This window comes from Schistosoma haematobium, chromosome 2 (assembly GCF_000699445.3).
Source record: "Schistosoma haematobium chromosome 2, whole genome shotgun sequence".
NCBI lineage: Eukaryota > Metazoa > Platyhelminthes > Trematoda > Strigeidida > Schistosomatidae > Schistosoma > Schistosoma haematobium.
In genome coordinates this window covers 26,010,541-26,036,292 of record NC_067197.1, presented here as the reverse complement: position 1 = coordinate 26,036,292, position 25,752 = coordinate 26,010,541, and the positions used below count along the sequence as shown (strand labels likewise).

General features: G+C 38.9%; 1 protein-coding gene across 1 annotated transcript; it reads right to left on the bottom strand.

The window, feature by feature from the left end:
• Positions 1 to 35: 35 nt before the first annotated feature.
• Positions 36 to 24,345, bottom strand: AFG2 (AAA+-type ATPase). Its single transcript, XM_051219197.1, has 10 exons — positions 23,939 to 24,345; positions 23,845 to 23,903; positions 23,682 to 23,811; positions 22,554 to 22,683; positions 12,216 to 12,536; positions 11,426 to 12,033; positions 5,849 to 6,201; positions 3,629 to 3,833; positions 2,715 to 2,835; positions 36 to 845 (listed from the first exon to the last, which is right to left on the bottom strand). The coding sequence occupies exons 1-10, from the start codon at positions 24,181 to 24,183 to the stop codon at positions 384 to 386; spliced, it is 2,634 nt and encodes an 877-aa protein (XP_051067921.1). The 5' UTR covers positions 24,184 to 24,345; the 3' UTR covers positions 36 to 383.
• Positions 24,346 to 25,752: the final 1,407 nt, after the last annotated feature.

Genomic DNA, 25,752 nt, shown 5'->3' with positions numbered 1-25,752 from the left:
GATACTTAGAATTCATAAACGCAAATAAAAATGCAATTGCTTTCTAAAATGGATATACACTTGTACGTAGCTAATTCATTGATATGTACATTTTTGCAGCACTCTCTAAAGGATCGACTTCAAAATAAGTTGATTGCAGACAAACCATACAGATAAAATTTTGTAAAAAAAAAAGAATGAACAAGTCATTTTTCTATACTTGTAGTACATAATAGGAATATATGGCAGAATTCTCATAGCGTTATTGTTCTATAATAAAAATGTACAAATATATTTCAAAATATTAGAAAAAGAGAATATGACACCCGTGTAATCACAGGGAAAAAAACAACATCTGAGTTGATCAAACACTATGAATATCTTCAGAAATAAAGTACATCTTTTCATATAACTTTAGATATATTGTTGATATAAACCAGTTGAAAAGTAATAGCAATACACAGAATTAAAACTGGAAAAATTAAAATTTTATGACGAATTGGTAACAAATTATTATTGGTTGACATAGTCACCTGGTTGTTGATTATTTTACTTTGAGAAAAATAATTTGAAAGTGAACGAGGAGGCAAAAGAATTTGAGCATGTAGAAGATGTTTTTTAGATATTTGATTGGAATTATCTTGACGAGCAATTTGAGCAGCATGTTGAACTACTTGGACAACTTCTGCTCCTGTATAATTATTCAATTGATTTGTAGCGAATAAATTTAACCATTTAGAATTTAATAATGATTTATCTTTTAGTGCACGTTTTGATAATTCTAAACGTAGAATATCTGTCCGAGCTTCTGCATCAGGTGGTGATACTTCAATGACTAAATCAAAACGACCAGCGCGACTTAATGCCTGGGAGAAAAGCATAAAAAGTTATTTCTAGTAAGTTGAAGATAATCAACAAAGAATAATTGTAATTCTTTTTGCAAACAGATGTGAAAATACGTACGAATGCAGAAAATAAATCACTGAACCTAATTTAAGAATAATTCGATTCAGTTGGCCACGACTTACGTATGTCCAGCGAAAGAGGAAGTGATCAAGAGATAATGTAATCGAATCGAGGTAATGACATCAACTGGAGTGAACGGTATACAACTGGTTTGAATAACGTAGAGCAGTAGACCTAGAGGTTACGGTGTTTAACTTCCAGCCACCAAGAACCTGGTCTAAACCCCCGTCCACCTACTTCGGTTTAGGCAAACTGATGTCATCATTAGCTCTCATACTTAGAGTGTCACTTATATCCAGGTACATGATGAATGAGTTAATTTTCAACCGAACTCCAACTATATATATATTACAATTATTCCGACCCTCAACAAAGAATTCTACATTTCCCAGCACGACAGATCAATATTGGCCGATCGCTTCATGAATTGCTTTTTTACCATTCCTAACTCCTGTTTCAGACAGTAATGCGTGTTGAAGGGTGTTGACTGGGGATGTGTGAAATACATCCTAACCATCTCAGAAGACTATTTTATCAATCAATTCGACATTTCTATACAATTATGTATCAGGATTAAATTTACACGATACTTGATATCGCAAGGCTAAAATTCACAGCAGATGCCAAGTGATTACACCTATTTACTCTTTGCCTGTACTCCTATACTGATTAAATGTGACACGTTTCTCTGAATAAGGTTGATGTAGACGTTAAATCAGTTTTCGAGGTTTATAATTAGCTTTTGGTGGGAAATGAGATAAATGTAATTACCTTGTCAATATTAGGCATCTTTTTAACGTTTGCTTTCTCAAACATCTTTTCATTAACTGAGACTTGTTTTATAAGCTTGAGAAAGTCACTATGTATCATGTAGGAAATCGACAACAATTGTTTGCTGACTTTTGCTCTAGACATCTTGATTATCAATCCAACTGGAATTATCTCTCTTAATGTTGTAGGTGCCAATCATATGTGCAAGTTTCACTTACCCAGACATTGAAAGTCAGCAGTAACAAAATGCACTTTAAAATCTAACTAGGACATCTTCTTGATAATTATCTGCTACGTTTGAAGAGATTACGATATCACCTGAAGCCGACGAACGGAACGAAAGTCAGCAACACAACAACAGGAAAAGCTAAACTATTCCACTGCACCCCATCCCTGTTGACTAGAGGGAGGACACCAGATTTAGCCGGGGGAATGTATATTACACAAGCAGTCGAAAGCACGAATAAACAAGCACACAACTCATGCGTATATATACAGTACAAAAATGTCCTTGACAAGCGTCACAAAATAGCGTACTAAAAAAGGGAACGAACCAATGACATTTAAGGTCTTTCTGAGTGGGAAATAAAACTGGAGCTAAAAGTGGTAGTTTTTGGCATGAAAATGAGAAACTCAAGTTCCCAAAATAAAATTGGGATATTTACCAAGTGACTTCTGCAGATCTAGCATTCTCAACATTATCCAAAGTCCCAAATGCAATTTTCAAGGGAAATTACGTTTTGACTATAGTTCAATTAAAAGTAGAGGAATGATAAACAATGGATCTCTGCTAAATTAATAAATGTTTGGTGGGACACGAAAACTGAAGGTCCTCAGGTGAGTTCAGTCCTGTGTGGGGTAAACGCATTTAGCTGAGGAATTCCAGCCTAAGACAAAACGATCGATTACTACTTGCTTGTTTCCAATGGTTATTCAGATTATAACCGCCAGTTATGAAAGCTGTTTTTAAAAAGTTAGATCAAACAATAATTACTCACAGAATCTAAATTATCCATTCTGTTAGTTGCTGCTACGAGAATTACTTGTCCATTTTGACCTTCAACTCCGTCCATAGCCATTAGGACTTCACCTAAGACATGTTCACTTGCACTTGTTTCTCTAAATAACAACGAGAAGTTTCAAAAGATATTAGAATAAAATATTCAGAAAAAGATAAGATGTATGATTAGACACAAATCAAATTTATAAAATGTTTGGAGTCTGAAACGAATGAGGTAACTTTCATCTTGAGCGCCTTATTCAAACTACTTTAGCTATTGCATGCCCGGAAAAACTCCCAGGAGAAATAACAGGATTATTTAACTTCCGAGACTTTCACTCACATAATTAATATCCGATGACTTATGTAAAACAAACACTCAATTTTGTGAAACTATCTGTTTATATGTAGAGTTGGACGATGGCAAGGATTGGAATTCAGGGCGCGCATCTTGTCCTATTCGGGACTCGCCAGTTACCAGACAACCTATGCAAATGAATTAGTTTATATCTTAACAACAGTGCAGAAAGTTATGATACACAAATTAAAACATTAATGACATTAGCAGCTATTTACAGGTAGTATGTATACTAGGTATTAAGCCCGACCTAAACTGTGAAAGTTAATAAGACGCTACTCCACTATCAGAAAGAAATAGGGTAAGGCAGGTTTTAAATGCCCTGTATCAAGTGACAGATTAATAACTAAACAATTCGAGAAAGAATCTTACATCTTATTTTGATAAGCTTGAAGACTTCATGGCATTTAGAATTACGCATCACTAGAAAATAAAATGATACAAATCAATGACTACATGTATAGATTTGGATACTAGTGTTCAAGACTAAATTAATTCATCAAGAAAGAAGTTAGATGGACTATAGCAATACTATGTAGATAAATATTACAAACCCTGAATTTCGGGAAGGAAGCAACAAATCAATTTCATCAATAAATAAAATAGCAGGAGCAGAAGCACGAGCATGTACAAGAATTCTTCGCATGTTACGTTCACTGTCACCAACATAACGACCAAATATTCTAGATGCCTGAACTGCGATTAGCGGGAGTTGACATTCAGTAGCCAAAGCTCGCACAAACATAGTTTTGGAACAACCTAAGCACAAAAGATAAAAATCTCAGTATAAATGGAAACACTGAGTGAATAGTGTACAATCTAATACATTAGTTTAAAAAAGTTCCATATTACGTGACAAAATAAGTTTAATGATTTAAAATAATGTGCAGACTCAAGGGCTATATCAAAGCTGTATGAAAAACACTTTCTCATCTTTTTAGATAAGTTATCAAAAAGTATACAGTTACTGATAAATCTTTCGACTGAACGCTTGAATCTGTTTCCTAAGCTCTTCTAATAACCCTAGACTAGCTCTACACGACAACTTGAACACGAGAAAAGGCGCGAAATATGGAAAGAACGCTTTACTCCATGGTTAGTTTATGTGAAGAAAGTCAAGAGCATTTATAGCATTTCAGATGACTTTGGGTTTCTGAAACTCTTCCAAACATTGTGGTAGGATGGGTAATCGTCCAATTAGAAATGTGACACACAACTCTGAACCTTCTAGATGTTTCTGAGAAACTTCGACTTGATGATGGTTGGATAAAATGATTCCCAGTGTTTTCAGGGCAGCTTTGGGCTTTTTTTGAGGAATTTTCTAGGTCTTCCCAACACCCTCCTTCTAAAAATAAGACTTCTCCTTCGAGTCTACTTGAAGCTTGATGACTGGTTTCCGGCAGCGTTTCGACTTCTTTGGTGTCCAGCGACTATGAATGTCCTTGAAAGTTCCTGTCATTGGAGTACCTGTAATTATCTCCGGTGGAAGATTCACTCGTCCATCTACCGTGTTCAACGTCTTTTTTTCTTTGTGGATTCGATTGACGTATCTAAGCCACGTTCCAAACGTCCCGTACAATTTTTACAAAACATTTCCTATTCTATTTTCAAAGACTACAGGTTTTCAACGACTTTTTCCAAGGTATGACTTGATGACCACTTGATCACCTACGTTAAAACTTCGAATAGTCTGATTTCGTCTGCATCTATCAACCGGTTCAGCCGGCAACAGGGTTTCTAATATTGGGAATACGGAATAAAATTTAGGTTTGCGGAGATGGTTGGCAAACAAAACTTACCAACACCAAACATAACACAGTAACATGAAAATTGAAAGTAAAAAGCATATACTAATTATAATAATCATCATGTGCTCATTAGTCACTGACTTCATAAGGCATTTCCTGGAGTTCTAGTGAGAAGCAGTGACCAGTTCAGCCGGATCTGTTATGAGATAGTGACTCACTGAAGACAATGGGGGATGGTGGCGCAATTTCGTGGATTGATTGAAATTAGACATTAACACCGTTAGATGCCGGCTCAGTGGTCCAGTGGCTAAGCGCTCGCGCGCGAGGCTGATAGGTCCTGGGTTCGAATCTCGCGAAGCGGGATCGCAGATGCATGCCGCTGAGGAGTCCTGCAACAGGACGAAACGGCCGGTGCTCCCAGGTTTTCCGTGGTGGTGTAGCTTTAATTGACTCATTAATTCAACTATTCAATTACTACAAAATCTTTTCTGATAATCTGGGATTCGACGATCGAATATGGCATGAGCATAAGAAACACTAGTTTACAGAACACTAACAGGCACTGAAGAATTATATACCTACGTTTTGCTGAATACTTTAATAATGACGAAATGAACAAACCTAATACGTAGTGGTTTCAGTAACAAATTTATTACGGATATGTGTTAATAACTACAGTGGTATTGTTGAGTATTTACAAATAAAACTAATTGTAGGCATTTATAATTTATAGAATGGACATTAGTGAAATAAATGTACACTGTGATTAACAATTCCGATTTTCCCAAAATCACACTGAAGTGGTAAATTAGCGCTTTCTAATTAACACGAGTTTATCTACCGATATGTTTTTAACAGTTATCTTTTATCTAAAATAATGAATAAGATCGTATTCCACATTTTTCTGGTTTCGGTCAGCGATGAAGCACATTAAATCCATGGCCGTTGTAAGATTTAGGAGATTCAGTTATGCAAATAAAATTTTATAAAATGTAAATTAAAACCCGCAAATGGAAAATAACTTGCCTGGAGGACCATGAAGTAATATTCCACGAGGTACACGAAGACGCAGAGCAGCGTCCGCTAGTGCATCTGCGCTATTGGGTTTGGCAGCACTAACCAAACGATCCTGTATCATAGTTTTGAATATGAGCTTCAGTTCACGATATCCACCAATATCAGTCCACCTTAACGGTTCCACTGAGGTTATATGTTGAGAAAGATTTATCGGCAAATATGAATAAGATTCATTTATCAAAATTTCACAGAACAAATTCAATGATTGATTAAAGTTTCTGGTTCTGGGAAAATCCTTTGAACTGTCGTTCTGTTTGGATAGGAAGGTTGCGTAGCTGACATGAACCAAGCGAACCAAATCCCTTTAAAAAACGACAGAATCAATAGGTAAAATTATATGTCCGGAAAAGTCGAGCTTTATGAATCATCCCAACTCAAAACACTAAATGATAAAAAAGTATTTAAGACTGCAAAGTAGGTTTTGTAAATGATATTTAATTTAGAACACAATTAGCATCAATGCAAAAAGATGATTATTACAAACTACGACTATTAACAAATGACTTAACCAGTGCAAATCATAAAAACATTAAAAATATATTGTAGTGTTAACATAGAGATTCTATAGAAATACAGTTTTCGAATGAATTAGTTCATCTAATAAGTACAAAAACCTCCTGCATATGTCAAGAAAGCTATGAAGTCCCTGAAAGATAATCTACTAAATAAGTTAAGTGGAGTAATGACAGAGTTAGTCATTTGACGAACAACATACGCCTATTTCTTTTATACGTTTATTGAGAATAACCACATAAAGAAAACAAGACAAAACAAGAAGAAAGTGGCGGCACTAGAGTACAAATTTTATTTGTGTATATGATCAGTCACCAATTACTCCTAGAGTTAACAGAATTTCGAGAATGGTTGAACCAAAACATAACACATATTCATTCCAGTTTATAAATTGATTAACGTTGGCGACGTAGAGTTCCTGGTTGGAGTCTACAGGATAATCATAATCTCAACAAGTGGAGACGTTGGGTGACAAAGTTCAAATTAGTTTATATAGTTCTAGTGTATTCATCTTTTATTCTTCCTTTTATCTTATATTCTTCTATGTATCTTATTTAGTGACTTCGTTATTTTCGCGTTACATCCCCCAAGAATAGTTTTTTCAGTCACTAATGGTATTATTTCTACTTGCTGAACTAATACGAGTTGTGATAATCTGGATTGATGAATTCCAGTGTTAGGTTCCAGAAGGTGAAACTGGCTGCCTCCCCCCCTCGTACGGCCGGCAGAGGAGAGAGTCCACTCTCCCTCTCAAAATGCTCTCACATGAACACGCGTATATAACTTCTGCCAGGGAAATCCTACCCACTGCCTTCTCGCGGCGGGGGGTGTTGCTTACGACATTGAGAAGACGGAAAGCGAATGTCCCGCGTTTTAACCGGGTTGGTGGATATGGAGAGTCCACCTAGGGGAGTTGGAAAACCCTGATTCCAAACCAATCGTGCAAATGGGCTCTAGTATTCTAAAGGAACAAATGTCGTATGAACCAATCGTTGGTCACCGGTTACCTTGAGACTGCATTTCCTTACGATGTCCCACCGTCTTGTGGATCAGACCTTCATGTCGAAGGCTCCGGGTGTGGCCCCTAAGAAAACCACCTGCTTCCGTTTGGACGCCCGGGCAGTATCACAGTCCACGCACAAATAAAATTAAATGACAACAAATACCGGAAATACTGTTCTCGCTTCTATTAAAATTCAAACAACTCACATCCATTAGATAACATCCATTTTTATTTTTTTTATATATTACGTCACTTATAGAACTCCGCCTGTAGCTCTTCCAGAGTTACTGTCGGTCCCAAGCCTGGGTAAAGAAGGAGGGTTAGGCATGGGGTTAGCGTCTCCATCCAGTAGAAAACTAACTTGCTAAAAAACGCTTACCAGAAAAAATTATTCAGACTATTTAAACTCTGCCCTGAAAGTTAGGTCTTCTTTAGAAGAATTATGACGCTTCATGGTGAAAGCCGAGTTCCTTCGGAAGTCACGAGGCCGATGCCCCTTCTAACAACCAGAGCAAAAATTTTTATAGGTACATGGAACGTCCGAACAATGTGGGAGACCGGGAAGACCAGTCAAATAGCAACGGAAATGAGGAGATACAATTTGGCAGTACTGGGAATCAGCGAAACCCATTGGACCCAAGCTGGACAACAAAGGCTAAATGCGGGAGAGATGCTACTATACTCCAGTCATGAAGAGGAAAATGCTCCGCACACTCAGGGAGTTGCTCTAAAGCTGTCACAAGTAGCACGAAATGCACATGTAGGATGGGAATCTCACGGATCAAGAATCATCAAAGCATCATTCAAAACAAAGAAGGAGGGGATCACAATGAATATTATCCAATGTTATGCACCCACCAATGATAGCAACGACGACATTAAAGATCAATTCTACGAGCGGCTGCAGTCAATCATAGAGAAGTGCCTAAGAAATGACCTCACCATTCTGATGGGAGATCTAAATGCCAAAGTCGGAATAGACAACACTGGATATGAAGATATCATGGGACGACATGGACTGGGTGGGAGAAACGAAAATGGAAAAAGATTTGCAAATCTGTGTGCATCCGAAAAATTGGTTATAGGCGGCACAATATTTCCACACAAACGTATACACAAAGCTACATGGATCTCACTAGACCACACTACAGAGAACCAGATAGATCATATCTGCATCAATAAAAAATTCCGAAGGACAATGGAAGATGTGAGAACCAGGAGAGGTGCTGACGTAGCTTCAGATCACCACCTAGTTGTGGCCAATTTAAAACTGAAGCTAAAAAAGAACTGGACAACTGGACAAGCAGCATTACAAAGGTTCAATACAGCCTTCCTTCGAGATACTGACAGACTCAATGAGTTCAAGATAGCTCTCAACAATAGGTTGCAAGCCTTACAAGTTCTACTGAAGGAAGAAGAAACTACTATGGAGGACAACTGGAAAGGCATCAAAGAAACATTAACTTCAACGTGTCAAGAGGTTCTGGGCCTAAAGAAACACCATCATAAGGAATGGATCTATATAGAAACTCTGGACAAGATCAAAGAAAGGAAGAACAAGAAGGCAGCAATAAACAACAGCCGAACACGAGCAGAGAAAGTCCAAGCACAAGATGAATACACAGAAGCAAACAAGCAAGTGAAGAGGAGCATTAGAAGCGACAAGAAGAAGTACGTGGAAGAACTAGCAACAATGGCGGAAAAAGCTGCTAGAGAAGGACATATGAAACAGCTTTACGATACAACGAAGAAACTATCAGGGAAATACAGTAAACCAGAGAGACCGGTCAAGGACAAAGAAGGCAGACCCATCACTGAAACTCAACAACAGCGGAACAGATGGGTAGAGTATTTCGAGGAACTCCTGAATAGGTCGGCTCCAATGTATCCATCAGACATTGAAGAAGCACACACAGATCTTCTTATAGATGTCAATCCACCAACGACGGAAGAAATCAGAATGGCCATCAGACAAATCAAAAGCGGAAAGCAGTGGGACCCGACAATATACCAGCTGAAGCACTGAAGTCAGACATCGAAGTAACTACAAACATGTTTCACCTTCTAATAAAAAAATGTGGGAGGAAGAACAAGTGCCGATGGACTGAAAAGAAGGACACCTCATCAAGATTCCAAAGAAAGGAGATCTGAGCAAATGTGGGAACTATAGAAGAATCACACTACTGTCAGTACCAGGAAAAGTCTTTAACAGAGTTTTGCTGAACCGGATGAAAGATGCAGTAGACTCCCAACTTCGAGATCAATAAGCCGGATTCCGTAAGGATCGGTCGTGCATAGACCGAATTGCGACACTACGGATCATCGTCGAACAATCAATTGAGTGGAACTTGTCACTGTACATCAACTTCATTGATTATGAAAAGGCATTTGACAGTGTAGATAGGAGGACGTTATGGAAAATTCTTCGACACTACGGAGTTCCTGAGAAGATTGTCAATATTATCCGGAACTCATACGACGGACTACAGTGCAAGGTCGTGCATGGAGGACAGCTGACAGATGCATTCCAAGTAAGGACCGGAGTCAGACAAGGCTGTCTACTCTCTCCCTTCCTCTTTGTTCTGGTGGTCGACTGGATTATGAAGACCTCGACATCTGAGGGAAAACACGGAATACAATGGACAGCTCAAAATCAATTAGACGATTTGGACTTCGCAGATGATCTGGCCCTCCTATCGCATACACATGAACAAATGCAGATAAAGACAGTCAGTGTAGCAGCCGTCTCTGCATCAGTAGGCCTCAACATACACAAGGGGAAAACCAAGGTCCTTGAATTCAAAGCGGAGAACAGCAATCCAATCACTCTTGATGGCGAAACTCTGGAAGATGTAGAATTCTTCACATACCTGGGAAGCATAATCGATGAACAAGGAGGCTCAGATGCAGACGTAAAGGCGAGGATTGGCAAAGCAAGCACAGCATTCTTACAGTTGAAGAACATATGGAACTCAAAACAACTTTCAACCAATATCAAAGTCACAATCTTCAATACGAACGTCAATGCAGTTCTACTGTACGGAGATGAAACTTGGAGAACTACAACAACCGTCATCAAGAAGGTGCAAGTATTTATAAATAGCTGTCTACGCATGATACTCAACATCGATTGGCCGGATACCATCAGCAAAAGCCTTTTGTGGGAGAGAACAAACCAGCTTCCAGCTGAAGAGGAAATTAGGAAAAGACGATGGAAATGGATAGGACGTACACTACGCGAATCGTCAAACTGCAGCACGAGACAAGTACTAACTTGGAATCCTGAAGGGAAGTGGAAAAGAGGAAGGCCGAAGAACACATTACGTCGGGAAATAGAATCAGATATGAAAAGGATGAATAACAACTGGAAGGAGCTCGAAAGGATTGCCCAGGACAGGGTTGGATGGTGAATGCAGGTGAGCGGCCTATGTTCCTTCACGAGGAGTAACAGGCGTAATTAAGTAAGTCACTTATCGACTGTCTTCTATTATCACTCTGTGTATCCTTGTTTTTCAACTTACACAGCAGCTGGCCTATGGTGGAAACCCTGTTTTATCTAAACGATACCGAATCACTGACTAGTCGAAAGTTAAATACTACCACCGAATACGAATATTGAAACAGTCTTTCTGAAACCATGCATACCATTCAAACTGGCTTTCTTCAACGTTCGCATACTAATACAGACCGAACAACAAATAGGGTTGGCTATGTCTTTAGAAAATCCTAATATCGACGTCTGTTGTCTATCTGAGATTCGTATTCAAGACTCTAGAGAAGCAGTACAAATACGTTCTCCATCTGTCGCTTCGAAAAGCTTATTTCACATGTGTTTATCTGGAGACCCTATGACATCTTCGTCTGGTTTTGTTGGCGTTGTTGCCGCACGAAGCGCTAGAGCTGAGGCAGCACTGATCGATCAGCGAATAAACGTAATAAAATAATCGGGTTACTAAACTAGAACGAATTTTATGTAGTTCAAATCACTAGTTCGAAATAGGTCTACTTACTTGGGCGTATAACCATGTAGTCGAGCCGCAACCTGAATAAGACTTTCATTTTCATCTGTTATCTCGCACGACTGTATATTCACAATGGAACCGTCAGGAGATTCACTACTAGACATGGAATTAGTCCCATGACTCAAACACGCTTGGATATTGTGATACAATATCTGATAACGTTTACTTGCATCGGGAAGTGATATTAACAAACGTCTATAAAATAGTTCCCTGCATTCATGAACACTAAAAACTTTGTCAATCGTAGTGGCTGTTGCTAGGATGCAAAATCGATATGTTGACTTTTGACTGTGAGCCAAACTCTGGCTAACCGATTGGATTGATTCGATAAACCTTTCTAAAATTTTGGGAATCATTTTTGATTCAGCATCCGTATCAGCTGTAGAATGAGTATTAGTATCTATATTTTCATCGTTATCGATCCACTTGTCGATGTTAGGCCATAAAATAACTACAGGAATACAGTTTCTGTTACTGACATCTAATTGCCCAACCATGTTCGTCAGCCAGCGATAGCCATGATGATGAGATTTATTAGTTAACTCGGTGACCAATTTAGATGTAAGTGTAACGAATACTGGCTTTTCATACGAGGACTACAAGAAAAAAATGACAATATCATACAAATGATAGGAATATATATATATATATATATATATATATATATATATATATATATATATATATATATATATATATATATATATATATATATATATATATAGACTTAATTGGTATTAAGAAAATAGATTCAACGTGCAATAGAAAGGAAATTTACCCCATTTATTGAAATTGAGTGGATTTGGTCATTGACAATATCCTCAAGAAATGTACGTTTTCCACAGCCAGGGAGTCCATAAAGGATAATCCCAGGCGTTATATTGGAAGAAAAAACAGTTTCATTTCCATGAACACATGTTAATAGGAAGTTTCTGAGATAGCCAAGAATCATATCTCTAACCATATCCAAACCAAACAAGTAACTATTCATGTAATTGCCTTTTGGTATCAACTTGGAAATCTCAGAGCCTCCAAACCCAAATGACAAATTAAGTGGAGCTTCAGCTTGGACCAAGATCAACTTGGTAGAAGAACCAATCTAAAATAATGACGAGATGAATAATATATATATATATATATATATATATATATATATATATATATATATATATATATATATATATATATATATATATATATATATATATATATATATATATATATATATATATATATATATATATATATATATAAAGTATACAGTGAAAAACTTGATGAGACAAAATAGGCTACACTGACTTAAAGAATTCGCAAAGTTAGATTTGACTAGACAACTAATTTTTAACATTAAATAAAAATGACTTCTGATATCAAAAAAGCTGCAAATTCAGATGTAAGAAAAGTTGGGTATTGTAAAATGTAAACTGCATATTTATGAATGATGAACAGTATTAAATCAGATAATGTATACCAAAGTTAAAGAACTTGATAGAACGTATTCTTAAACGAAATACAGTCTTGCGACAAAACTATGATCCACAGTGTTTAATTACCAAAACGGTTCACGGAAAAGTCAAATTTTTCAGGGCATTCACAGGCTTTCTATCTAGTATTTTCTTTATCGACTGAATTCCGTTAAATAAATAAGCAAATCATGTGAACTAATACCTCAGAAAACGTAGAAGTACGAATTAGGGAACTAAACTTAACAAGATTATCAACAAAGGAGTTATTATTACCAACATGTAACTTTAAAGTGTGCAGCAAAACCACTATTTATTCCACGGAAGTGGCTAGCTGAGAGAAAACTACTAAACCATTTTGTAACGAATATATATATGTATATATAACTTATCTAAGAATCGATACCTAAATTAAATGACCAGGTATAGTGAGAAACAGTCGTAAAATCAATACATCAATATGGACCGGGTTCGAAGAATTAAAATATGAATAAGTTACATGGCAAGACATTCTAATACGAGGACGGAAAGTAAACGTCTACAACATGCGTAAAAAATTTAAAAATCTGCCGTTTAAAATTATTTATACAAAGTAATAGGCTGGATTACTCCAACAATGAAAAATATAGAGGGGGTGGAATAATCAATTCGTGCACAAAATTAATATGTCAACTCAAATATCGCCATGAGACGAAACAAAGTACAAACATTGTTTGTCCACACACCTAGAGTACCAACAATTAATTTTTACTACATATATTACTACCTTCTGTATGAGCCTTGTGCTAAGCGATTTTGTTTTAAGAAATTGAATTTCTTTAGTGAATGACGCAAATATATTTTCAGGTATTATGGAGAACATAGTGTTCGAAGTGAGGAAACAGATCTAAATTAAATCAACTACATGAGTCGACTACCAGTCTGTCAGTCATATACAACCTAAAATCTGGGGCATGTATATATCGGCTCAAGTTCCCATACCCCATTAACATAGCAAGGTGAAACTGTCAGAGGAAATCCTAGAGCAGTAGAAATAGTGTCAATAATATTGGTCATAGGAAAAATTAGGCATCGAAGATACAACTCAGGAAAATATAAATTAGTGAAATAAAAATTTGTAGGAAATTTAAAAACTTAGGAATCAAGGAACGAAAAAAATCCATGAACTTGTATTACTGCGAACAGTTTTGAGCCATGTCGTTCAAAGTTGGTAACCACTGGTTATGATAATCACATGGACCCCAACCAGGTATGTTGTACCTACCTAAATAGCTCAGTCTAGTGGTCTTGGTTTGGCCCCTCTCAGCTTTCTCTCAGTTTGCTCCTACATCAGCCATCATTGAGGTCGTTGGTATTTGGGTGTACGTAATACATGTTCTGACCATCTTAGTTGACAATGATTTACTAACTTGTCAATCGATTTGCTACACTTACCTAGAACTATGCGTTTAAACTCAGAATTGCTAACCTGACGGTCACAAAATACAAGACTAATGGTTCAAAAACGCATGTGATCGAATACTAGTAACCCATGAATATCCTCTATCCTTTGAAGGCCCTGTTTTGCACCCGATAGGTAGAACGAAGACACTCGTTGCACCATCAATTCATCCTTTAGTTGATAGATGAACACATTGCCTAAGTTACAACATGACGGAAGTTGAGAAAAGTCAGACGAACTTTATGTATTTGCACCGATACTTTGCCAGATTCTAATTCATCAGGATTGATGAGACTTCTAAGGTAATTAAGACAATTAATGCAACCAACTACTTCAATCTATACCATTGGCCCAGGGATTGACAGCGAACAGGTCTTGAACCAATATTTTGGATTTAGAAGGAGAGGAATGCATCCCAAATATGCTTGGATTGTTGCTTAAGGCAGTCCGGAGACAACACTGTTTGGTGTCTTCATCAAACAAGACTAAATCTGCGTATTTTAAGTCAACAGGTGAACCTCCTGGTCAAAGATAAATTCCCGATAAGTCAGAAGTGTTATTTGCAAAAGAATGTTTAAGACGAAGTTAAACAAAATTAGAGATTGTCGACAACTCTGACGAACACCGCTTGAAAAGATCGACCCCGACGACAGTTCGCTATAAGCTCCTAATTGATTAGCAGTTTTCGAGCAGAGTCCATACAGGGTTAATGCACTTCTTTGGTACATCTTTCAATGACAAACACTACCATAAAACCTAACGATCAGCAGAGTCGAACGCTGCCTTAAGATCGAGAAATGCAACTATGATTTGGAGTCCAGGTTCGAAGCCAATCTGGTTTTCTCTTCAAGATCACTATTTGGGTGTTTGATGATTATTGAGGCGAATATTTCAGGTACTACATAAGCCATACTGACTGATCTATGGTTTTAACAACAGATTTTAATCCTGGAATGATCAGAGATCGAGACCACATTCGGTTCCTATACTCAAGTTAATATCTTGGTCAATGAAATAGTTGAGACTAAGCAACATCCACCAAAACCTGCTGTTGCTCTCTTGCCCTAAACTAGCTATAGCCTTTTCTATATCACTAAGGGTCAGGGAGTTTATGTTGATATCCCATTCAGTTTGCTTGGTAAAACTAGGCAGTTGAGAAACAGTTGGAGAGCATTTTAACAGTTATTTGAAGTGTTCCACCCAGCATTCCAGATTTCTGAGTCGAGAGCGGACCTTTATTCAGAAGCACATAAACCTCGTGAAGGCCCTTTACTTGAACACTACTAGTCGAGTCAGAGCTTATGGCGAACTGTCATCTACTTTTGCAACCTCAAGTGGTGTCCGTCAAGGCTGTCCACTTTCTCCATTTTTGTTTAACTTCATCATAGACCTATTGATGGAAATAACATTCTCGTCGACTGAATTCTCAGGTATTGATCTCCTATTAGGAGGTCCACTTAGTGACTTAGAATACGCAGATGACATAGTCCTGTTTGGTGAAGACGCTGATAGAATGCAGAGTCTACTGGTAGCACTAAGCAACAATGCCAGAATGTTTGGAATGCGCTTCTCTCCCTCTAAATGCAAGTTGTTGCTTCAGGACTGGGCTGCGTCAACACCTGAACTAAGAATAAGGAGTGAAGTAGTCGAACGCGTTGACAACTTCACTTATCTTGAAAGTCTGATCAGCCCTAATGGGTTGGTATCGGACGAAATCTCAGCATGGATTCGAAAAGCTCATTTGGCTTTTGCCAACTTACGTCACCTTTGGCGAAGGGGAGATATCCGTCTATCAATTACGGGACGAGTTTACTGTGCGGCAGTTCCTTCTGTTTTAATTTACGGTTGCGAAACGTGGTCATTAAGAGTAGTAGATACTCGTAAGGTACTAGTAACTGATGACATGGAAATATAGTTCGCATCTCCTGGGATCACCGGGTAGGTGATAGTGAAGTTAGATGCACGCTATTAGGGAATGACGGTAAATCAGTCGATGAGGTTGTAAATCTTTATCGACAAAGATGGTTGGGCCACGTGTTACGTAGGCCTGAACACCGTTTACCACGACGCGCAATGCTGACTAGTGTTGGAGACGGCTGCAAGAAAGTTAGGGTCAGTCAAACCAAAACGTGCCATCAGTCATTGAAGTCATTAACTTCTAGTCTGAGCCATGTTGGTAGATGCAGACTACTTAGTTGGGGTTCGCGTGACTATCGTAATCAATGGTTGGAGACTGGGTGGCATGGTTCAGAATCGATCACAATGGCGTAGGTGTATACACTCTCTGTCTTCTCTTAAACTAAGAGATTAAAATTGATTTATATCTTTCTTTCTACGAACTAATTCTTTCTTCCTGTACTATATCCTTATTGCAATATTTCTTTTATATATTACCACCTCTGAATTAACTACTTATATGGATCCGGTGTCTATCTTGTTGTGTTAATGAGGTATGGCAACTTGGACCGATGCATATATGTGCCTGGTCCTACGTTGTAGCTGACTGACTGACGGCCGAGAGGGGAGAGTCCACTCTCCCTTTCAAAATGCTCTCACATGAACACGCGTATACAACTTCTGCCAGGGAAGTCCTACCCACTGCCTTCTCGCGGCGGGGGTGTTGCTTACGACATTGAGAAGACGGAAAGCGAATGTCCCGCGTTTTAACCGGGTTGGTGGATATGGAGAGTCCACCTAGGGGAGTTGGAAAACCCTGATTCCAAACCAATCGTGCAAATGGGCTCTAGTATCCTAAAGGAACAAATGTCGTATGAACCAATCGTTGGTCACCGGTTACCTTGAGACTGCATCTCCTTACGTTGCTCCACTGTATTGTGGATCAGACTTTCATGTCAAAGGTTCCGGGTGTGGCGCGTAAAAAAACCACCTGCCTCGGTTTGGGCACCCGGGCAGTATAGTATCACAGCCCTCACACATATTGAATGAAATTTGTGTGGGGCATATGTATTTGCTGCCTCCTTGTGCCAATAACTATGTGTTAAAATAAATAAAATAAAATTTACTATCTTATCCATTATTTTGCCTACAATATTAACAATTTCTAATCCTACTAATTTGTGACTCCTCTTTCGATATGAATACGACAATTTTAGATGCAGAATGCATTCGAGAGAGACTTTTATTTTGCAAACAGTTTATTCGTTGTATTTAACTTAGTTATGGTTATCTTTGAAACATGGGTCGTGTATGTTGGAGGTATTGAACGAGGAATATCAGTTTTTTTCTGAAATAAAAAGGCAAGTAAATTAAGGGAGTCCCGGACACCAATTAAAATATTCGGTGCAAATAGTGTAACCGTCTATCCCTTTGTATGATTATTTCCAAAGTAGGATTATACTTTAAAAAGCTGGTAGTGACTAGGAATATATATAGTAGTTGTTCGTCTACCAGCTGATTAACTTGTATTAGTGGTTGTATCTTCCTGGGTTAATTAGTATTTTTAGGTGATGGAGATTAGTGTCTACCGGTTGTTAATGATGAAACTCAGAGGATGATGGGAAGCAAATGCTACTTAAACGTAAACTGACTAGAAGTCTGCGCAATAGTTGTGATCAGTAGCGAGTGGCGAAGGCTAAGAGAATAGAAAAGATGGGTTTGATAGACAAGACGATTTTAGACTTATCAAAGAAATAGACATTAAGATTCGGGAGTCGGTGAGACTACTCCTGAATAATCAGTCAGTCAGCTACAACGTAGGACCAGGCACATGTATGCATCGGTCCAAGTTGTCATACCTCATCAGCACAACAAGTTGAACACCAAATTCATAAAAGTAGTCACTTCAATGATAGTGATGTGTAAATAAAGATTGTGCATAAGTATATGGTACAGGAAGAAAGAATTAGAAAGAAAAGTATAAAGTAATTTTAATCTCTTAGTTTAAGAGAAGACAGAGAGTGTATACACCTACGCCATTGTGATCGATTCTGAACCATGCCACCCAGTCTCCAACCATTGATTACGATAGTCACGCGAACCCCAACTAAGTAGTCTGCATCTACCAACATGGCTCAGACTAGAAGTTAATGACTTCAATGACTGATGGCACGTTTTGGTTTGACTGACCCTAACTTTCTTGCAGCCGTCTCCAACACTAGTCAGCATTGCGCGTCGTGGTAAACGGTGTTCAGGCCTACGTAACACGTGGCCCAACCATCTTTGTCGATAAAGATTTACAACCTCATCGACTGATTTACCGTCATTCCCTAATAGCGTGCATCTAACTTCACTATCACCTACCCGGTGATCCCAGGAGATGCGAACTATATTTCCATGTCATCAGTTACTAGTACCTTACGAGTATCTACTACTCTTAATGACCACGTTTCGCAACCGTAAATTAAAACAGAAGGAACTGCCGCACAGTAAACTCGTCCCGTAATTGATAGACGGATATCTCCCCTTCGCCAAAGGTGACGTAAGTTGGCAAAAGCCAAATGAGCTTTTCGAATCCATGCTGAGATTTCGTCCGATACCAACCCATTAGGGCTGATCAGACTTTCAAGATAAGTGAAGTTGTCAACGCGTTCGACTACTTCACTCCTTATTCTTAGTTCAGGTGTTGACGCAGCCCAGTCCTGAAGCAACAACTTGCATTTAGAGGGAGAGAAGCGCATTCCAAACATTCTGGCATTGTTGCTTAGTGCTACCAGTAGACTCTGCATTCTATCAGCGTCTTCACCAAACAGGACTATGTCATCTGCGTATTCTAAGTCACTAAGTGGACCTCCTAATAGGAGATCAATACCTGAGAATTCAGTCGACGAGAATGTTATTTCCATCAATAGGTCTATGATGAAGTTAAACAAAAATGGAGAAAGTGGACAGCCTTGACGGACACCACTTGAGGTTGCAAAAGTAGATGACAGTTCGCCATAAGCTCTGACTCGACTAGTAGTGTTCAAGTAAAGAGCCTTCACAAGGTTTATGTACTTCTGGGGTACGCTTTTCAATGACAGACACCGCCATAGAATCTCGCGGTCTACAGAGTCAAATGCTGCTTTTAAGTCAAGAAAGACCACCATTATTGGACGCCGATAAGTATGCCTATGCTCTAGAACCTGACGAATGGTGAATATTTGGTCGATGCAGCCACGACCAGGTCTGAAGCCAGCTTGGTTCTCTCGTGTTTGCAGTTCACGAGTCTTAGTTAGGCGTCTGATAATTATCGAGGCTAGTATTTTAGATACTATATTTGTTAAACTAATCCCTCTGTGGTTGTCACAGGATGATTTTGACCCTTTCTTATATATTGAGACGATAAGTGATTGCGACCAGTCAGATGGGATAACGTCTGACTCCCAGATCTTAGCTAAAATATTAGTCAACCTAATCGCTAAAATTGGACCACCATCCTTAAAGACTTCTGGAGCCAATCCATCTGGACCAGCTGCCCTTCCTCGTTTCAGATTAGCTATAGCCTTCTCAATTTCAGCAAGAGTTGGGGGACCTACTTCAATGTTGCATTCTTATTGTCTGGGAATGGAGGGTAGTTGTAGAGTAGCTAAAGGCCAGTTGAACTGTTCTCTGAAATGCTCCGCCCATTGTTCTAAACGTCTGGACTGGGAGCAGATGAGAGTATCGTCTTTTTCCGAAATAATCTCACTTACACTTGACTTATTAGTTCCAGTTTCTTTTATTAGTCTGTAAAGCTGTCGTGTGTTCCCTATCGTCGCCGCCTTTTCCATCTCTTTTGCTTTCGTTACCCACCACTGCTCACGGTCGTTCCTTAGACTTTTTATTAATCTAGATCTGATTTGTTGTCGCTCTTCCTCATGTTCGGAACCTGATGGGACGAGTTTGCGAGAATCCATCAGTGTGACAGACCTTGAAGAAATCCACTGGTTCTTTGTAACCCTGTGGTTTAAATCACTGATAGATGTCACTGCTGTTTCCACAGCTGTTTGTATGGCTTTCCAAGCAACAACTGGGTCAACCTCGTTTTCAGAACTACCTAATCGTGACCTCAGTTGTTCCTGGAACCTACTTTTGGTTTTCTCGTTACTCAACTCAGTTCTAACGGGTCTTTTTAATGTGGCTTTTTTGCGTCCAGTGAGGCGCAAGCAGATGCGTGCCCGTATTAGGGCGTGGTCGGAGTCCAAGCAGGTACTCCAGAATGAGCGACAATCTTGTACCGACCCTCTCCAACGATGACTGATGGCAATATGGTCTATTTGAGTCCATCGTTGGTTTGGTGTAGGGGGTCGCCATGTTAGACGATGTCTCTCCTTATGCTCAAAATTTGTGTTTGCTAAAAATAAACGATTGCCTGAGCATAGTTGCAGCAGACGATCACCATTATCTGTTCGCTGTGTCGGAATACTAAAATATCCACCTAAATGCCTTTCTGTTTGGTTTAAACTACCTATCTGAGCATTAAAGTCACCCCCTACGAGTACTATGTCTGAGCGTTTAGCTTTCTGCAGAAGTTCGGACAGCTTTCTGTAAAATTCATCTTTCACATCATCTGAGCTGCAGTCAGTGGGAGCGTAGGCAGAAACGACGAAAAGGCACCGGCGTGTGTCCCTATCCTTCCGAGTTCTTACGTAGCCGTTTGGCCGAACAGCACATAAACGACTGTTGACGGGGATCCACTCTAGCAGTGCTTGTTCCGCCCTCATGCTTAGTGCCATGCCTACACCTGCCAGTCCACGAGAACTGGCCATCGGGTCACCAGATACACAGAGGGTGTATCTCGTTGGCTCTCCGTTTTGACGAGGTGAGGTCAAGTGAATGACCACACTGGAATCCTGTATGTGTGTTTCGGAGACACAGCATACATCAGTGGTAAGAGACTCTAGGGTTTTAGCTAAGGAAGCCTGCTGACCGATTTGACATAGGGTTCGTATGTTGAAGGCTCCAATGTGTAGTTTGGAGCGAGGTTTCAGTAGACCTGGGACAGTGTTTTGAGCACTAGAATCGTTGGCTATGGTGACACTTAAGGTGGAAGCCGAAAGAGGAAATTTAGAGTTGAAAGTCGATGTAGGAGGAATAATAGGAATTGAAGATGGAGGTTGATTATGAATACAGTGGTCTTGAGTGCTGTTAGAGGTATGAGGGCGGTTATCACTTCCCGGTTGCCCACACCGTGGAAGGGTTCTTCTGGAGGTACCTGAAAAGGAAATTGGATTAGAGGTAGTCTTAGTGACCTGAGAGCGTGACCGCAGTGCCCAAGGGACAAGTGCTTGAGGTCGGTCACACACGACCTTTTTATGGGTGATTTTTGTGTTAGCTTCGTACTTCTTGAGACCTTACCGCCGGAGACGGATATCCGTGGGATAAGGTGAGGTGTGCATTTTTAGGGTCGACCTTTTCTAACCCCACCCCACCCCTCCTTGTGGGAAGGCAGCATCGCTGTCATGCTGGTTGTCTGAAGGAAACACCTTACTGCTGTCACACCTCTGTACAGTCAGCAGTACGACTTCGCCTTCGGACCTTGGGTTTGTTGCTTTTAGTCTTACCGCCTTTCAACCGACCTGTCTGACATGGTAGGACCTTGAGGAACGGTTGTTCCAGCCAGTATAGCTCGATTGCTTCATCACGATAGGCAAGCCTGACTACCACGTCAAGGTAGCAACAACGGTCGGGTCCTCTCGGCCGTACCAGGGCATTTGGGGGAACCATGTAGCAATACCACAGTTTTGGTCGTTTGTCAGTATTAACAAAATATTAGGTTTCCAAAAACTGTTATGGACTCATATCATCGTCATAAATACGCCTTTAAATTTAATCAGTTTAAATTATTCTGAGTCACATCAAATACGAAATACTATACTCATTTTAGGAAGGCAAGAATTGATGATAGTTACTGAAAATACCTTTACTCTGGTAACATTTGACATTAACATAGTTTCTTAAACAATTCATAATGGAAAATAACGGCATGTTTTGCAACTTATATCTAATTTTCGGTAAAGTTGTACCATTTGCCAACCAGCAATCCAAGCTATATATGTTAGAGAATGCACTAAAAGGTAGGTCACGCTGAATCCAAGTATACATTAAGCACTCCTATAATTGAACTATTCGTATAATCTAGTGTAACCGGACGTTAACAGTTGGCACAAAAGTTTTGTCTTCGGTCAGCCTCCTTTGACTTTTACGATATGAGCATGAATTACGCAATTTATCACTATTTTCAATAGTACCAAATCAAAACTTGGGTTTTACAATTTATCGTTATGAAACTCACTTTAAAAACAGGTTGATCAGTGAGTGACTGAATAAGTTCACATGACCAAAGATTATCACTATTGTTGAATGACTCAGAGGGAAAACTTAGGTCGTTGAGATGTGGATGAAAGTCATAATCCTCCTTTAGACTGTAAAATTAAGTAATTGAAAACAAGATAATTTTAGATGACTAAAAAGGTTTCAATAAATAATCCTAACTACAATTTAGAACAAAATAGATGCTGAAAACTGTATAAATATGAAGTTTCTAAGAATGTGAATGAAGTGAAAAGTAGTTAATAGGTGGAATGCTATGAAGTCAAACAAGTGTCGAAAATGGATATTAAAATATGATAAGACATAAATAATCTTTATAATTTCAAAAAGGCGTATCGACATGCATAAGACAAGGTTGCAATTAACTAGAACAGCTTTGACAAGCTACTATCTCAATCTCAAAAGATTCGGCAGCAGCGAAATACATAACACAGGAGCTAGCATAGAGATATGGAGCCCTACGACACATGTTGATCTACAAGGTTGAATGTACCTGCATTACTATGACTAGTTTTCAGACATACTAATTCGATCGTTTTGGTCATCTCTGTCAAAAAGAAGTAAGCACTAACAGTATGAAGATCAGATAGTGAAAACGCCACAGATCAGTTCCATGGTTTGGTTCAGCCAACCCAGTCAAGTTTTGACTCAATCAGAACAGTTCATAGAAATAAAAGAGACGGTTAACTCCATACTAATGAGTGAGAACATGCTCAATACTCCAAATAAGATGGTTTGATGAATAAGCTCTTAAATGAACCTGCAAGGATATTATGATTATCGATCACAAACTTCATCCAAGAAATTGATCCCAATGAAAAGACTAATAACTGAGATTAGTTATGGGGAGATAAAGGTGATTTTCACACTTGAACTGACATGTTTTATTACTGATTCACTTTTAGGGGCAACTTGTTAAACCAAGGAAATGAATATTGCAGGCAGATGGTCGCATTCATAAAACCAAGTTCCTTGCGAGTTTTATGGACTTAAATCAGGTCTAACAGATGGTTAACTGACTTTGTGTTGGAACTAAATATATGAGAAGGAAAAACATGCCAAACTGAGCTGCATAATAAAAACATCTTACATTGTTTGCCTGGTGTTTTGAATGGAGAACGCTTCTCCAGATACTGAAATGGCCTCGACGATTAGCAAACTGAAATAATCTCCAAGCGCTCGAATAGTCTGCTTTGTTCCAACCATGGTGTGTGACATCTCTGGAGAATTTAACAATCAGTGTCGGAACTTACGCAACCTGTAATGCAGACTATTTTCCAAAAGAGGCAAAAGAACCGGGTCCATCGGAGTCCTATTTCATTGTAAAATTAGAATAAATCAGGTTACATAATCTGTAGTCTCAATGACTCGGCTGGAATCACTCGGGTTGGTAGTTGAACGGTCAATCTTCGAGGCAAGTCTGGACCGAACTTGGATAACATCTCATCAGAGATCTCAACATTGTCTGAGGACGAAACCCCGACGACAGCAGGAAATTTGCAGTTTACGACAACAACTTGAAATACACAAAGCTGGTTCTTACGGTAGAATGAAAAAGGCAGTAATATATCAGGCTTCATTTCGAACTGCATCAAAATACAAATTAGTGATGCAGGTCACTAATTTTTCTATGCCCACTTTTTCGGTATATGATTCAGTATTACGTGATGGCGAAATACATAGCACGTACACTACGAAATGCAAATAGCGGAAAGGCATTACCACGTTCACCCCAAGGTTGTCATCGGGACTTCTAGGTCACTGTAGTTTGCGGAACATCTAATACTCAATATCTTTATTTTTAGATTGTATAGACAGACTTATGCCTCTGTCATCAAAAGTCCTAAGTAAGTAGTCCAGCCACTCGACTTCCCTAATCCCAATGAAATCTAAGATTATTAGAAGGTTAATGTTTCCCCAATTTACGAAGAGGCATGGTATTCAGTCTTCAGTAATAAGTATGGTATGTTGGTGGACCTCTGTTAACCTTTGCAGCTTGTTTTTCAGTGAAGGTCCAACTTCTCGTTGAAAATGCTCACTGTAGGGGCTGATATCAATTGTTTGAGTAGGGCAGAAAGATTTATTAACACCAAAATCGTAATTAAAGAAACGGAATGTCAATAGTTGGTCACCTTGCGTACTATGATACAACAAGTGGAGAAGGTCTAGGTGTTTTAAGAGCTCATCGTAAGGGTTTAGAGAGACCCCCCACTAATCTTGTTCCCACACGCTGGACACGCTCAATTGAGTAAGTATCCTTATTAAGATATGGACCGGCTGCTTGGACATGGTTTTATAGGTATGATCTTCCGTAGTTGCCATATAAGACTCGAAACATCTTGTCAAAGCATTTGGATGACTGATGAAGTGACTATAACGCTCGTAAACGTTAGGCGGCTGATGCGTTCTATTGAGTGATTGTATTTAAATTGTGACTAACCATTACCCCTAGTTCATTGTATTCCTGCATACATGGACGCAATCTACCGTTGACAGTATACTGGTAACTATTACCGTGTCCAGTGTGAATTAGCACAGTAGTTCTAGAATTAATTGCAAAACATCAACATTGGAACCATTAAACTTATTCTTCTAGATCAGCTTGAAGATCAAAATGATAAGCCCCACTATTTAATTTTCTCTAGATTTTGACATTATATCCAAACAAAATTGCCTACGACTTTAGCAGTTGTGGTAATTCGTTGATTGACGTGAAGAAGAAAGTAAGGGTGCCTAATACAGTGCTTTGTGGTACACCGGTTTCGACTGGTATCCATTCAGATAGTATCCTACTTACCCTCACTCTCTGCCTTTGGCAAAGAAGGACGTTTCTCAGCAATTCTTACACGGTACCTGCCTCTGAATAAGATCTAAGTGAGGAACATCGTCAAATCCTTTGCTGAAACCTATGAATATCACACTAAGAGATTATCCATTATGCTGGGCTGCTGTCCAATCCTCATTCGTAATAAGTAAGTTGGTTGAGCTTGAACGTCTTTACTGAAACCCGCATTACTCGATAGATAGCAAATTATATGATTCCATGTGACTTAGTAGCATATAACGAATTTTTTAAAGTAACTTGAATATTATGATAGTCAGACTGTCACTTCAGTAGTCAGACACGAACTCTTTTTGTACTTAAATATAGGAATGACTAT

Coding starts and splice junctions, on each gene's coding strand:
- AFG2 (XM_051219197.1), bottom strand. CDS start 24,183: ATGCAGTTCGAAATGAAGCCTGATATATTACTGCCTTTTTCATTCTAC. Junction 12,537..22,553: donor CTGATCAACCTGTTTTTAAA/GTGAGTTTCATA, acceptor TCATTATTTTAG/ATTGGTTCTTCTACCAAGTT. Junction 3,834..5,848: donor ATTACTTCATGGTCCTCCAG/GCAAGTTATTTT, acceptor TTTTGTGCTTAG/GTTGTTCCAAAACTATGTTT.